General features: G+C 41.7%; 1 protein-coding gene across 2 annotated transcripts in view; it reads left to right on the plus strand.

Annotated features, from left to right (window-relative positions):
- The window catches only part of LOC124149322 (coiled-coil domain-containing protein 6-like), a 44,328-nt gene extending 30,348 nt beyond the window's left edge, over positions 1 to 13,980 (plus strand). Inside the window, exons 8-9 of one of the 2 annotated variants that reach the window (XM_046520826.2) lie at positions 5,796 to 6,019; positions 9,376 to 13,980. In XM_046520826.2, the coding sequence (XP_046376782.1) occupies positions 5,796 to 6,019; positions 9,376 to 9,447 (296 nt within the window). In that variant the 3' untranslated portion in view covers positions 9,448 to 13,980. The remainder of the gene's footprint in view (positions 1 to 5,795; positions 6,020 to 9,375) is intronic. The other variant, XM_046520827.2, reaches the window with a different exon arrangement.
- Positions 13,981 to 16,411: the final 2,431 nt, after the last annotated feature.

Here is a 16,411-nt window from a genome sequence, read left to right on the forward strand (position 1 = left end):
GACCACTGTCACCTGGTAGGTATCTTAGCAAGTTCATATCGGGGCACAATACCCTATGCCTCCTCCAACACCACAGCCAGACCACTGTCACCTGGTAGGTATCTTAGCAAGTTCATATCGGGGGACAATACCCTATGCCTCCTCCAATACCACAGCCAGACCACTGTCACCTGGTAGGTATCTTAGCAAGTTCATATCGGGGGACAATACCCTATGCCTCCTCCAATACCACAGCCAGACCACTGTCACCTGGTAGGTATCTTAGCAAGTTCATATCGGGGCACAATACCCTATGCCTCCTCCAACACCACAGCCAGACCACTGTCACCTGGTAGGTATCTTAGCAAGTTCATATTGATGCACAATACCCTATGCCTCCTCCAACACCACAGCCAGACCACTGTCACCTGGTAGGTATCTTAGCAAGTTCATATCGGGGCACAATACCCTATGCCTCCTCCAACACCACAGCCAGACCACTGTCACCTGGTAGGTATCTTAGCAAGTTCATATCGGGGCACAATACCCTATGCCTCCTCCAACACCACAGCCAGACCACTGTCACCTGGTAGGTATCTTAGCAAGTTCATATCGGGGCACAATACCCTATGCCTCCTCCAACACCACAGCCAGACCACTGTCACCTGGTAGGTATCTTAGCAAGTTCATATCGGGGCACAATACCCTATGCCTCCTCTAACACCACAGCCAGACCACTGTCACCTGGTAGGTATCTTAGCAAGTTCATATCGGGGCACAATACCCTATGCCTCCTCCAATACCACAGCCAGAGCACTGTCACCTGGTAGGTATCTTAGCAAGTTCATATCGGGGCACAATACCCTATGCCTCCTCCAATACCACAGCCAGACCACTGTCACCTGGTAGGTATCTTAGCAAGTTCATATCGGGGCACAATACCCTATGCCTCCTCCAACACCACAGTCAGACCACTGTCACCTGGTAGGTATCTTAGCAAGTTCATATCGGGGCACAATACCCTATGCCTCCTCCAACACCACAGCCAGACCACTGTCACCTGGTAGGTATCTTAGCAAGTTCATATCGGGGCACAATACCCTATGCCTCCTCCAATACCACAGCCAGACCACTGTCACCTGGTAGGTATCTTAGCAAGTTCATATCGGGGCACAATACCCTATGCCTCCTCCAATACCACAGCCAGACCACTGTCACCTGGTAGGTATCTTAGCAAGTTCATATCGGGGCACAATACCCTATGCCTCCTCCAATACCACATCCAGACCACTGTCACCTGGTAGGTATCTTAGCAAGTTCATATCGGGACACAATACCCTATGCCTCCTCCAATACCACAGCCAGACCACTGTCACCTGGTAGGTATCTTAGCAAGTTCATATCGGGGCACAATACCCTATGCCTCCTCCAATACCACAGCCAGACCACTGTCACCTGGTAGGTATCTTAGCAAGTTCATATCGGGGCACAATACCCTATGCCTCCTCCAATACCACAGCCAGACCACTGTCACCTGGTAGGTATCTTAGCAAGTTCATATCGGGGCACAATACCCTATGCCTCCTCCAACACCACAGCCAGACCACTGTCACCTGGTAGGTATCTTAGCAAGTTCATATCGGGGCACAATACCCTATGCCTCCTCCAACACCACAGCCAGACCACTGTCACCTGGTAGGTATCTTAGCAAGTTCATATCGGGGCACAATACCCTATGCCTCCTCCAACACCACATCCAGACCACTGTCACCTGGTAGGTATCTTAGCAAGTTCATATCGGGGCACAATACCCTATGCCTCCTCCAATACCACAGCCAGACCACTGTCACCTGGTAGGTATCTTAGCAAGTTCATATCGGGGCACAATACCCAATGCCTCCTCCAATACTACAGCCAGACCACTGTCACCTGGTAGGTATCTTAGCAAGTTCATATCGGGGCACAATACCCTATGCCTCCTCCAACACCACAGCCAGACCACTGTCACCTGGTAGGTATCTTAGCAAGTTCATATCGGGGCACAATACCCAATGCCTCCTCCAATACCACAGCCAGACCACTGTCACCTGGTAGGTATCTTAGCAAGTTCATATCGGGGCACAATACCCTATGCCTCCTCCAATACCACAGCCAGACCACTGTCACCTGGTAGGTATCTTAGCAAGTTCATATCGGGGCACAATACCCTATGCCTCCTCCAACACCACAGCCAGACCACTGTCACCTGGTAGGTATCTTAGCAAGTTCATATCGGGGCACAATACCCTATGCCTCCTCCAATACCACAGCCAGACCACTGTCACCTGGTAGGTATCTTAGTAAGTTCATATCGGGGGACAATACCCTATGCCTCCTCCAATACCACAGCCAGACCACTGTCACCTGGTAGGTATCTTAGCAAGTTCATATCGGGGCACAATACCCTATGCCTCCTCCAATACCACAGCCAGACCACTGTCACCTGGTAGGTATCTTAGCAAGTTCATATTGATGCACAATACCCTATGCCTCCTCCAATACCACAGCCAGACCATTGTCATCTGGTAGACAGGTTTCTTAGTGTGTTCAGATCAATGCACAATAGTCTGTTTCCAACACTACAGCCATACAACTGTCACCTGGGAGATATCTTAGTGAGCTCAGATCAGTGCCCAATAGTCTGTTTCCAACACTACAGCCATATGACTGTCACCTGGGAGATATCTTAGTGAGCTCAGATCAGTGCCCAATAGTCTGTTTCCAACACTGCAGCCATATGACTGTCACCTGGGAGATATCTTAGCATGCTCTTGGTGCACAAAAGTCTGTTTCCAGTACCACAGCCAGACCACTGTCACCTGGGTGGTATCTTAGTGAGCTCAGATCAGTGCACAATTGTGTATGTTTCATACACCACACCGATACAACTCATTCGGTAGGTATCTTAGCCTGATCTGTTTAAGTCTTCAAAACTCTTCTTATCACTACAGCCAGACTACTGTCATCTGGTAGGTATCTTTGTATGGTCAGATCAGTGCACAATAGTCTGTTTCCAATACCACAGCCAGACCACTGTCACCTAGGAGATATCTTAGCATGCTCTTAGCACACAATAGTCTGTTTCCAATACCACAGCCAGACCACTGTCACCTGTCACCTGTCACCTGGTAGGCATTAGTTTCAGTGCCCCCAACTCTTCTTGTCACCACAGGTAGATGAATGTTGGTTTGTATACATCAGAATAACAAGTTTGTTGCCTCTTCACAGCCAGTCAGTCGAACACACATTAGTTGTCCTAGAGCATCTTCCAAGAGAGAGGAAGGTCGGTGGTTCAATCCCCTGGCCTTGTACCTAAAGATGTTTAGACTACATAATACTTGTTGTTTCCCTTCCTGGTGCTTAACATTTAGTGATTAAAACAAGTACTGGCCGGCTTGGTGCCAGTATAATGTATCTGCATTAGGTAGCCATGGTAAACTATGGCATGGTATCTCAATGGGAAGCACAATAAAAAGTCTGGACTAGTACAAGCACAGACACACACACACACACACACACAGACACACACACACACAGACAGACACACACACACACACACACACACACACACACACACACACACACACACACACACACACACACACACACATATCTTGGAATGTCTTGGAGTCTCTATATGAGTGAAATGATCTGGAACGTGACATAAAACTCAATTACACTTCACCTCACATTGGTGGTCCATTATAGTGTTTGCGAATGTTTCAGAAGGGGGCTGTTGTTTGTTATGTTTGCCTGGCTGGATGTGCTTTATGATCTAGTTTGCATTTCATGTCTACAATCACTTCTGATCTATCTATGTGATCCAGGCACCAAGAGCACACTTCATCCATAATCCATGTGCAGCATCTTACAGCCTTTGCCTTGCTTTGCCTGTGTCGCAGATGTTCCTTATCAGGCAGGCTTTTATCGTCATGTTTCATTGTGATTTGGAAAGTAATGTGAAGCCATCATTCTTGATTATCCAACCTTTTTCAGTAGATATTCTGTGCAAAAACAGTTGTTGAAAATTCTAAACATTGTATAAAACAATGGGGAATCTGAGGGTACCCCCTGCTTGTAACAGGAGCCAACAGAAATGGGGATCGAGTGTCACAATCTAGTGTCCTGTACCCTGTTCCCAAAGTGATCTTAGTGCTGAGGTGATCGTAACTGCCATACTTTAACAGTGGTATGATCACTTTGTGGAATGAGCCCCTGGCTGACCGGTACTGATGTTTGCTTGTGGTATTAACCACTAGCCTGATTACATTCAGGCTGATATATATCTATATGTAGCACTGCTGATTATCGCTCTCTGCCTGGAAATAGACTAAATAAATTATTCTTGGTTCCACTGCTTCATTCAATAAAGCCTGACACCTTAATGATTAAAAGGAAACCCTCTGAGACTAGTTTAGTAGATAGCTCATATTTTTACCCTAACCAGAAAAGGTGCTGCACTCCCCAACAAAAATCTCTAAATTCATTTACAATTGTGACTACTAACACTTAAATAAAAATGGCACAGACAGTTTGTGGACCTGTGCACAGAAAAGGATAGATAATCAAGCATGATTCACTCCTTCATCTCCTCCCCTCCAACTTCTCATCCTCCACCCCACCTCATCCTCTCCTCAACCTTCTCTCACCATCTCCCCTCCACCTTCTCATCCTCTCCACATCTCTCCTCCTCTCCTCCACCTCTTCTCTCTTCCACCTTCTCATCCTTCTCCACTTTCTCCTTTCGCTTCTCCTCTCCTCCACCTTCTCTGCTTTTCCTTTTCCTCCTCACCTCCACTTCTTCTCTCCACCTACTCCTCTCGACCTGTTCCTCCACCTTCTCCTCAACCTTCTCCTATCCTCCACCTCTCCTCTCTTCATTCTCATCTCCTCTACCTCTTCTCTCCTTTCCACATTCTCCTCTCCTTCTCTCCCCCACCTTCTCTCCTCCACCTTTTCTCCTCCATGCCTTCTCCTCTCCTCTCCTATCTGCCTTCTCCTCCTCTACCTGACCCGTGAAGATTCCGGGGTAGAATAGGTCTTCAGCAACCCATGCTTGCTGTAAGATATTATGGATTGTCTGGTACAGACTCGATTATTTACAGACCGCCGTCATATAGCTGGAATATTGCTGAGTGCGTTGTTAAACAACAAACAAACCAACCAACCTCCTCTACCTTCTTGCCACCTCATCCCTCTCCTCTCCGCACTTTTCCACTCCCTCTCCTCTACCTTCTCCACCTTGTCATCCCTCTCCTCTCTGCACTTTTCCACTCCATCTTCTCTTCCCAACCTCATCCCTCTCCTCTCCACCTTCTCCTCTCCCTCTCCTCTACCTTCTCCACCTTGTCATCCCTCTCCTCTCTGCACTTTTCCACTCCATCTTCTCTTCCCAACCTCATCCCTCTCCTCTCCACCTTCTCCACTCCCTCTTCTCCTCTCACTCTCCTCTACCTTCTCCACCTTGTCATCCCTCTCCTCTCCTGCTTCTTCCCTCAACCTTCTCCTTCCCTACTACTTCTCACATTCTCTTCCTCCACTCCTCCTTTACTCTCCTCCTCAACCTTCTCCTCTCCTCTACTTTCCCTTCTCCACCTTGAAACCTCCACCTGCTCACCCCTTCCCTACCTTCTCTCCGTCCCACCGTCTCATGTCCTTCCTCTCTTCCTCCGTTTCCTTTTCTCTCCTCCACAGTCTCCTCCTCCTTCTCCTTTCAGTATTTCTTGGTGTGCTCACTCATTCACCCATCGTCACACATTGTGTTGTTCTGCTGCCAGGTTTGACGTTCGTAGCTAAAAGTCCCCCGAGTCCGATGAGACGCAGTTTGCCGGGTCAGCCTTTCCACCCTCCCTCGCACCCACCTGGCCACACTCCTGGTCATCAGTCAGGCCCACACACGGGGTCGGTGGCAGCAGCAACGGTGACAGCCCCGCCAGCGTTCCTCCCTGGCACATCGCCACCAGTGTTCAGCAGCATGCCTGTGGTAAACCCAAACATCCATGTGAGTTTCTGTGGAACATCATCAGCTCCATCGTTGCATTATTTGGTACTGCAGCATGCATCTTTCTTGTTGGCTGTTTGTGTTTTGTTTGTAAATGTTAGCTGGTTCAACGTGCAGCTTTGCTGCTCTCTTTTGTAATTATACAGTCTGACATGGAAAGCTACCAAAATACTCTCCACACATTAACATTTAGCATGTATGGTCTAAGAAACCTTAATACACAAATAGATGTTTCTGTTTTTAAATTATTATGTTTTATATTTCATAATCATGATAATATAGGGATCTATGTTTATCCCCCCGTTTTGAATGATCAGCATGTCCATCCGTCCGTCCATCCATCAGCGTCCATTTTCCATTTCCGGAGCAGAACTCCAAAACCGTTAAATATTTCTTATGAAACTGTCTATATAGATCAGTCTAGTTAGGAACTGGTGCTTTTTGATGATTTGGGATATTTATTCTTTTCTTCTTCTTTTTTTTGTTGTCATGATTTTTCATGATGAAAACAAGTTGTTTTCTGTTTCCTCAGCAGAACACCAAAATAAATATTTCTAGTTGAAACTTGCTATAAAGATCAGTCTAGTGGTGAACTGGTGACGTTTCATTTGGGATTTTGAAAAATACTGAACAGCATTATTTTTATCTAAGGGCACTGAACCAAAGATGGGGTATAAGTAGCCAAATTCCATCAGGGGTGAGATGTCATCTGTTGATGACTCTTGGTATCATCTAAATTGATATGGATCATGTACATAAAATGAGATGCAGTTATTCTGCAGTAAGGGTGCAATGCTATAATATTTTCCTTAGTCTAGAGCAGAAACCGCACGTTATAAAATATATATATATATATTTATACAGAACAAGACGATACTGACATTTATATTCTACTCAAAAGAAGTAACAACATTTGATCCTTTCATATGACAATAGTTAATCTGTCATGCCAGGACAGATTTAACTTCTTTTGAACAGTATATATGAAAAGTCATATACCAACAATTCTGTACAAAATGTGAATATTTGAATTATCATTTGGTCGTAAGTTGTAAAAGGATGCTTGACAACCCAGTCTTATCATTCATCTTATAACCACTAGTATATCAGGAATACAGCTAAACACATAGACTAACATTTAGTCTCTGAATTGAACATATCGTACATAAAAAAACAGTTGTTCAGTTATCTTAATAAAAATATAATAAAAAGGAGCCCAGTGACTCTCTTCATTTTCAGAAGATACTGCAGTGATCTAGACTTGCCAAACATTATAGACTTGCATGGGCTATTTTTGATATATATTTGTATCAGGGTCTGTAAGACAGACTACTAAACACATTGCAATCCCAGTAGTAAATAGGGGTGTCATGGCATGACAGAATAACTATAATAATAGGAAAGAGTCTGGTGATCCTTAACTTCTTTTGAGTAGTATATATACTTAAGCATGTATTGTTACTTTTTCCAATACAGGATTTATTTTCAAGTTTTGCACAAATGATCGTCAATTTAAAACAAAGTCAATATCCACAGTCATAAAATAAAATAGAAATGGATTAATTGCTGGGTTTTTTCCGTGACTTTGCTGTGATGGTTTACAAACATGTCCTCATGTCTTCTCTGTCAAATAGTGTAGCCTAAGTGCTCTTGCTAGCTTTGGCCTATCATGAAATTAAATTGGATATTGAATCTGATTGGATACTATTAGAATATGCCTAAGTTAACCAATCACACAAATACCTTTTGTCAGCTGGGCAGAAGGAAGATTGAATCTTTTAAAACACTGTATCCAATAGGGCTGGGACGAGTCCAAATTTACTACCCGGGTACCCGAACCCCTATTACCCGACCCTACCCGGGTACCCGCTGTAGGTCTCAAGAAATGGGAACAAAATGTCTGATTGGTATTTGTTTGACCGCAGCCCTGGCTAAAACTATTTAGATACATGCGTTCACTGAAGTTGACTGAAGCTTTATCTTTACTCAAACATTTACAAGTCAAAAGGAATCAATGCACCGTCAGAAAGAAATGCGAACATTAGCGACTTGTAGTGTAACCACTGAGCTATAGTGAGTTTTTGCCATTAAACAATCTATCACGTAACTTACCACGGGTCCGGGTAGTCCTGTGGGTACCCGGGTCCTACTCAGGACCCACCCGACCCGAGTACCCGAGTTACCCGTTCCAGCCCTAGTCCGTCAGGGAAGTACTTAGCCGTATAAATCTCCTGTGTGTAAACCATTATGATGATGTCACGCTGAGCCAGTAATTCATTGTCCATTCTGAACAAGTAAAACTGATGGAACTGTAAGTCATTATGCATATTTATAGAGTTTATTTATCAAATACAGCATGTTTTTAGTTGGAGATATCATTCATATATGTTGATTCACGGTGTAGAGTGAACAAATTCTCATGATTACTCAATTAGGGAATCTGTTACTCAGATATTGCTGTGCATGTCCAGTGTAGGAATTAGTATCCAAGGTTCACTGGCCAGGACGGCTTGTTAACTGTAAATGTTGCATATTTTACTAGCCCTACTTTATGGAGGTCACCATTTGCAAAATGTATTAAAATAGTCTTGAGATTATCATGTTTAACAACAGCGAAGCTGATAGGTTGCTTGGTATTATACATTTGTGGTGGTTCTTCGACTTTCACAGCCACAGCTAATTGCATATGTACATGCAGTCAATCAGTGTACAGAAATAACCCAGCTTCCAATAAACTACGGAATGAAAACAAAATGACAATTAACTTTGACCTTAAATGATGCCTCAACTGACTTGATGATTTGTAGAAAATACAAGAAATAAATAAGTATTGACAAGAATTTTCAAATAGACATTTGGGCCAGCTTGACGGAAATGTTACTAGCCCAATTTAAAGTCACTGGCATTTGACTAGTGGGCAGGCAACTATTTCCAGCAGTGAACATGTCATGCCATGAGGTAGGTACATAGAATACCTTCACTGGGACCCCACCAGATATGGTTTCCAGTACATTAGATTCAGAGAGTCACAGTAGTGAATACCTGTCCTTGGATTGTCAGTAGGACAGGGGAGATAACTCTATCATAACCTTCATGATCATATATCATACACTCTTGTCCACTGATTTGCCTGGTCCAGGTTTGAATCCAAAATGATGAACCAGAAGCAAGCTCCCACTGTGTATAAACAAAGAGGTCATTCCAGCCATCATAGTCCCCTTGCCCTTATCACTAGATTCCAAATCTCATGTGCGCCTGTCACCATTCTCGGTCTTTAAATCATTTTTCGACTCCACTCATTTCACTCACCACCTGAATGAACTTCCAGTACTGACGTTTTACATCATCCCTTTCAGAAACCCAGACCCAGCCCAGAAAAATTTGCAAAACCAAGCGCATTGCCGAGCGAGAAGAACGACAAGACATGATAGTAAGCATGGCGGTCAACAAGCGATTCCACCGATCGAACAAGCCCAACTCTTATCCAATCAACTGATGAGTGTTGTCTTGCGTTCTCAAGGTGCTACATAGCCTTGGATGTTGTTGGTCGGTGATGGAGGAGGGCTGACCGCTGCCGATTTTCTTGTTATTGCTGTCAACTGTGAAGTTGGAGGCTTGCTGTGGATCTCTATCAAGGCTTTGTGCAAAGTTACCAAAGCTTAGCGGAATGTTTTTTTCAATCCCCAGTTGTTGAAAATAATTTAGATACAGTTTTTATTTTTAAAACATTAAAAAATGATGGAACAGAAAATCAACAGTTTTAAAAAAAAAATTAAAATATAAGGAAATGTTACGGAAATTGTTTTTGCATTTCGATTTCAGTTGTATGTTCCGATTTCTTTTCAAGTAATGTTATGATTCAGAAGAGTTATTCTTTTTCTTTGATCACGGTGGAGAGAAACAAACTTGTTATTTTTGTGCAGTGTTATTTTCCTACACCATGTACACGATGACCATCTTATTCTGTGATAAAGAATGATGTGGGAGTATAGGTTATGTGTTCTCAGTCTTTATTTCAATGGATACAGGAGTCCATATCTGTATGGGAAGATCTTGTTAAGCGTACATATTTTGTATTTTGTATTTTGAACAATCCTATCATCCCTTTCTGTCATTCTATCAGCCTTCGAAAATCCACCAATGCATAAGACCTGAAATGAGTCCGTGTTTCCTATGTTGTCACTGTGACGTGAAGCTGTGTATATTTGTTATGGTGATTCCTCTGTGTTATGTGTGAAGATCACATATCAGGCATTGTTGATTGTTTTCAGGTGTAATGTATTTGCTGTGGTGCCTCGTCATGCGACTTGTCAGGGCACAGGAAGTCAAAGAAGACCATGTATATACAAACACAGATATATTTATGTTGTTCGTTCAGACATCATCTTAGAGAAGTGCCTCATTTTTAAGTGTCCCTGGGAAAGTCCAGGGCAGATAGCTTTTTCCCCGTACTTGTTATTGAAGTGTCCCTCCTACTTGTCATAAAAGTGGAGATTGGTTGGCCACAATGGTTGCTGAAAATGGATATACCAAGTATTGGGGACAATTTTCCTCTGCCAGTTGGCTGATTGAAGGCCTGGTCTGGAACTAGCTGATTGAAGGCCTGGTCTGGACCTGGCTGATTGAAGGCCTGGTCTGGACCTGGCTGATTGAAGGCCTGGTCTGGAACTAGCTGATTGTACATTACTGTAGCTCTGTCGGGTCGATGCTTAGGCTTAAAAAAATAAAAGAATTGGTTCTCGGGCAATGGCTTTTGAAAATTTAGTGCAGGCGGGCGATCCTTTTTTTGTGTGTTTTTTTTTTTGTAGTTCAAACTAGTATGTAACCAAAGGTGAATTTTGGTGAAATCATATTGTTCCTAAGTATTGTAGCATTTCACTGCCAGGGTTGTGTATTCAAGATGCGGAATAATTAAAAAAAAATTTTTTTTTAAATGGAAATAAAAACAAAACATGCGGCAGACTTTATGGTGATGTGGGCGGTGCCTGAGAACCAAGACTATTATTTCTTTTAGCCGTACAATAGTTGGCTTGGCCCCAGACCAAGTGACCCTTAGATGAATTTAGTGATATAGTTCATTATTTCTGACTTTGAAAACCCTCATTTGAAACTGTATTTTCAAGATCATAGTACAAGCATTTTCCTTTTCACAATGTTGTGTTGATATCCAACTGTGTAGTTGGTTGTTTTTGAAAATGTGGAAAAAATTGCACTAAACTGTTTTACCAATTTTGTGAACAATTTTAGACGATTCTAAGTTCTGATTCTTTTTACGAGATTAATTTGGACAATGGTGGTCAGACAGATGTGACCTGGGAATATCACATGATCTTCTTGAGCTTTCCATTTTCATGTGTTATATATTTGTTGTTAAGGGTGCAAGATCAGAACTATACTGCGTTATTTTTCAAGAATCTTTACTCATCATAAAGTCTGCCAGGAACCAGTCTGTAGGGAGGGAGATATTGGAGTGTCGGAATCTGTGCATGCACACATGTTGTAAAAATTTTGGTAATATCATGAATCGGTCATGCTTAGCCAATCATCTTTGTTGTTGTTGGTGAAAGATGAAAATTTAATTAAAGGACTTTAGTGACATTTGACTCTAATTGTATGTAAAAAAGAAAAAGAAAATTTACAAAATCTCACTAAAATTTGTTTATGTTGAAATGAGGATTCATTCTGAAATACAAAATACATAGCAAAGTTTGAAGTGATGTATGCCGATAAGAGTTACGGCCCTTCAATATGACATAACTTTTTGCGCAGTCTTTTAGGTGGGAAAATGGCCACATTCATGTGCCTTGTGATAATTTTAATACAAAAATTTGACCACTGACATTGCAAGAACAAAACATAATTCTGTAACCAACTTAAAAAAATTAATTGCCTAACAATGCTTCTTTGGAAATCAGTACTTTCATGATTGGGGACGTGTTCTCGTGAAAGATGAACGTGAGTAGCATTGAATTAAACCTTTGTGGTTACAGATATATCTGCGTAATGTATAGCCAAGTTCTTTCTTTATCAAAACGTGAGGTGTATGAAGGCTATAAAAACGCATCCTGTATGTCTCTGATCCTGCAGCTCTCATCATCAGTCTGTAACTCCTTATCATGTATAGAGAGACTTCTTGAGAAATGTTATTGTGTTGAAAGACACAGTCATACTGAAACTTGCATTCCTCTTAAACAATGTTTTAGTATTGTGTATGCTACTAACCTTCACACCAGAGTGGCTTAGGCTGTAGTAAAAGGCATAGTTACCTCCCTTAGATCCTAGGGCTGCTGCAATACAACAGCTGTAAATATTACTGATACAGAGTGCCTGCTTGGTATAGGCCTTCATGCCTTGTAGTGCTAAATGGCCTGCACAGCAAAGGGAGGGGTAGTTAGCGGGAGTTGAATACTTCATGCAGGGTGTATCTCAGCTGTACAAGCCTACAAGGTTGAGGACATTTATTGAAGGGGTGGTTGGCGACAGATTCAGGGGAGGGTTGCCTAAAACCATCACTTGAGGTTAGTCGGTGTTTAAGTACATTCATAGTTATACCAATATATCCTCCCCAAAATAAAGTCTTTAGTAATACCCACCAGCCTTGACAGATTAACTACAGTCATAGAAAAAAATAGGGTGTTTTACTTCTTTTGAGTTGTGTACAATTCCACGTTTTAATGACCAGTTCCCAATGGATTGTTTATAGGCCAGACCAGTTTTATTTTTATTTTTTTATGGATGAGTGACCAAGTCCACCATTATTTTACAAAAGTAAAAATAAATAAATTGATTAACAATTTTGTTTATCAAATAACCATATTTTTTGGTCACCTGTATTTGTGTTTGCTTGCATTTTGCTATGTTTACCAAACAATATTCAAATAAAACGTTTAATTGGTTTGGCCTCAAACGAAAAACACTGATATTGACTCTGTATTTGTTTGCGCATATAAACTACTCAAAAGAAGTTAAGGAACAGCTGGTTTGGGTACTCTTTATCTTCTTTTGAGTAGTATATGGTGCTACTCCGCAATGAAGTGTTGCTCTGTCCATCAATACCAGTATAGTGCACCAATTCTCTAAAATATTAACCTGCATAATTTCTTTTGTCTTTCATTTCAATAACTGTCAGCTTTCGTTTATGTTGCTTGTGTTTGTGACTGATGTGTTTGTGATCAGTATGGGTGTGAGAAAATACAGAACACTGTATGCGTTCATCTACTGCCACTGTGTGTGGATATGTCTATAGTTACTGATTAGCCTTGGACCCAACCAGGAAACCACAGCTTATCAATGAAGTCATGTGTTAATTCTGATCTCTCCTTTCTATGTGTGCATAAGCATTCCTTTATCATTCATTATAAATGATGGCGATATATATTTTTCTGATGTGAGCTATACTACTAAAAAAGGTTAAGGATCACCTGATTCTTAACATTACTATAGTTAGTCTGTCATGGCATGACAGATTAACTATAGTAACACGAAAGAATAGTGATCGTGAACTTGTTTTTTGTAGTGTATGTTAGATACTGTAAACAGTTTCTTGATCAGTTGATGGTTTAATATAGTGGTATATTTTGTCTGTTTCCCAATGAATATGTCCACAGAAACAGGGCAGTGAAGCCGATGGAGGCTGCTAGTTTTCTGTAATTTGTTTAGATTTAGATTGTTTGGTGACCTAATGATTTTGTAGCTTATTTTGTAACCATGGTACTGTTTAAGTGAATGAAAAATGTCAGTCTTCTATAGCAATGTTGAGAAGAGAATCTTTCTTTCCTGTAGAACAATGCCATGCTGCACAAAGATTTTATACTACTCCACATTTTATAGGGTTATTTTTATCTTTCCATGATACACAAAACTGATTTTTTTATTTAAAGGGACGATCGGGTAGCTGAGTGGTTAAAGTGTTCGCTCGTCACGCCGAAGACCTGGGTCCGATTCCCGACATGGGTACAATGTGTGAACCCTTTTTCTGGTGTCCCCCGCCGTGATATTGCTGGAATAATGCTAAAAGCGGCGTAAAATCAAACTCACTCACTCACTCACTTTTATTTTTAAAAGGGGCGGTCGCGTAGCCTAGTGGTTAAAGCGTTCGCTCGTCATGCCGAAGACCCGGGTTCGATTCCCGACATGGGTACAATGGGTGAAGCCCATTTCTGGTGTCCCCCGCCCTGATATTGCTGGAATATTGCTAAAAGCGGCGTAAAACCATACTCACTCACTCACTTTTATTTAAATAGAATGACCTCTGATTATCCCTGTCAAAAGTTGAGGAGTATATTTAAGGTATGTGTGTCTCTCTAGGTGTGAGGCTCAGGAAGGTGCCCTTTTCTGTCAAATATCTTTTTGCCATTTCTATAAGAGAAGTCTGGCATCATATTTTGACCAATTGACACTGTCTGAAGATTCGGATACTAGTATGGGTATCATCCAGAGTAATATGACCCTGAAGAACTGCCATAGTTCATGAATGTGGTATGAGTAATGAGTGCTGCAGTCAGCTGTGATAGAGATTGTTAAACGGGCAGATAGGAGACTCTCGATGTATATGCATTGTTGTTAGGAGTTTCAAGGGTAGACTGGAACCTTTTCCATGACAAAATAAGTTGATTTTTTCTGATTTCAAATTAAAACATGCACATTGTCAACATACAGTATAGGGACTTTTGACATTTGTTCAGAAACTTTATGTAAAATGCTACTGTTGATACGTTTCTCCACTCATTCATGGTGTCCAACAGGCTTTCAGGGCTTTTTGTGTCCAGAATTAGCTTTATAAACTATGTGTTATATTTTTCTTTGTCTTTATCTTTTTTAGCTTACATCAACCAAACATTCACTTGTTTTCATCAGGTTTGGGCTCGGCGATGTGCTGTGCAGAGTTATATGCCTTAGTCACACCAGAATGCCATGTTGAAATGGTAGATTCCCCCCCTTAATCATTGTTCTGTTAGCAACTTTGCCATGCTTATGTTTTGACAAAAGTTTAACCATCTGTGAACTGTGTTACTCTGGGTTTGCCTCCCACATTAAGCAGACATGCCATTAAGACTTGCAGATGCATCCCGATCGTGGCAAGTGGTAAACGTCTGAGACCTGCATCACTTGGGGGCTTTCCGCCCACATTAAGCTGACACGCCGCGATATAACTGGAATAATGTTAAAAGCGGCGTTAAACCCAACTCACTCACTCACTCACTCACCCTACCCAACAGTAGACTCAGTTGATACCCGACCAAGCATGTGTCGGGTGAAATATTATCACCACTTGCATCTCACAGTCCAGACGAAGGAGCTTATACCAAGCCTCTTAGCACTTACAGTGATGCTTGTTATATTTTATTTTAGTGGCCATTTATCATTATGTCCTATGTTGGATGTGACAGACTTACAAACCAAAGATGCAACCACAAGAGTGTTGCTTGTTTCATGTACTTGCTTAGTGTAGGATCGTTACCCAAGTTGGACACTGTCCGACAGCTTGATACTGTACTCATCATCATTAAGACGGGGGTTTCGCAGGGTCGGATTCGAGAATATTTCACCATGTGATACCGTTAGCAACATAAATATACTCTGTGTCATGTTTGACACACTTTATTTGCTAATTATTTCAGTTGTTGCGTGATTCTCAGACCTGAATGTGTTTGCACAGGAAAATGTATACCAAGGGACCGTTTCACAGAATCTGCATGTTTTGAGAAACAAGCTAAACTTTTAGAAAACACAATGAATGTTATCAGGTGGGTTCAAATGAGAAGAAATTTAGCTTGTGCATTTTAACATGTGCATGTCATGGACTTGTCCAGCTGATTTGGGAGTTTTTCTGTAAGCGTTTTTGAGTGGATCAAAAAAATTTCGGGGATGGAGAGTACAAGCAACTGGTTCATTTCTTCTTGGCTCATGGACTTTCTGAGAGATAGTTTTCTCTTGATGTTTGAAAAATCTTCTTTCTTTTTAATAATTCATTTTAGTCCTTCTTAAGTACGTAGTCATGTCAGAAGTCCAAGAAAAAGTCAAGTCAGTCATTTAAACATGTATGATAATTTTCAAACTAATATTTCAAAGTTTCCAGTGGGACAAGAAGCACCTTTTATCTGACCTCAACTTTTCCTTTCATACACGTGTATGATGTGAAGAATTTACTGTTGCTCCTGTGTCATGGACTGGCGTCCATACTTACAGTTTGCAAATTTCTGTATCTGCCTGAAAAGTATCAATTGGTGAATTCCTCTCCTCCCCTCCACCCTATCTACAGACCTGAAAGAAAGCAGCGTAAAACATACTCTCACTCACTCACTCACTCACTCACACGCTCCCCCTTACCAGAAATAGGGATTCAACATAGAAAGTAATGCGATATTGACAGTTACTGTTCTGCTGACTAGG

This window comes from Haliotis rufescens, unplaced genomic scaffold (genome assembly GCF_023055435.1).
Source record: "Haliotis rufescens isolate VD_foot unplaced genomic scaffold, xgHalRufe1.0.p SCAF_11, whole genome shotgun sequence".
Classification (NCBI taxonomy): domain Eukaryota; kingdom Metazoa; phylum Mollusca; class Gastropoda; order Lepetellida; family Haliotidae; genus Haliotis; species Haliotis rufescens.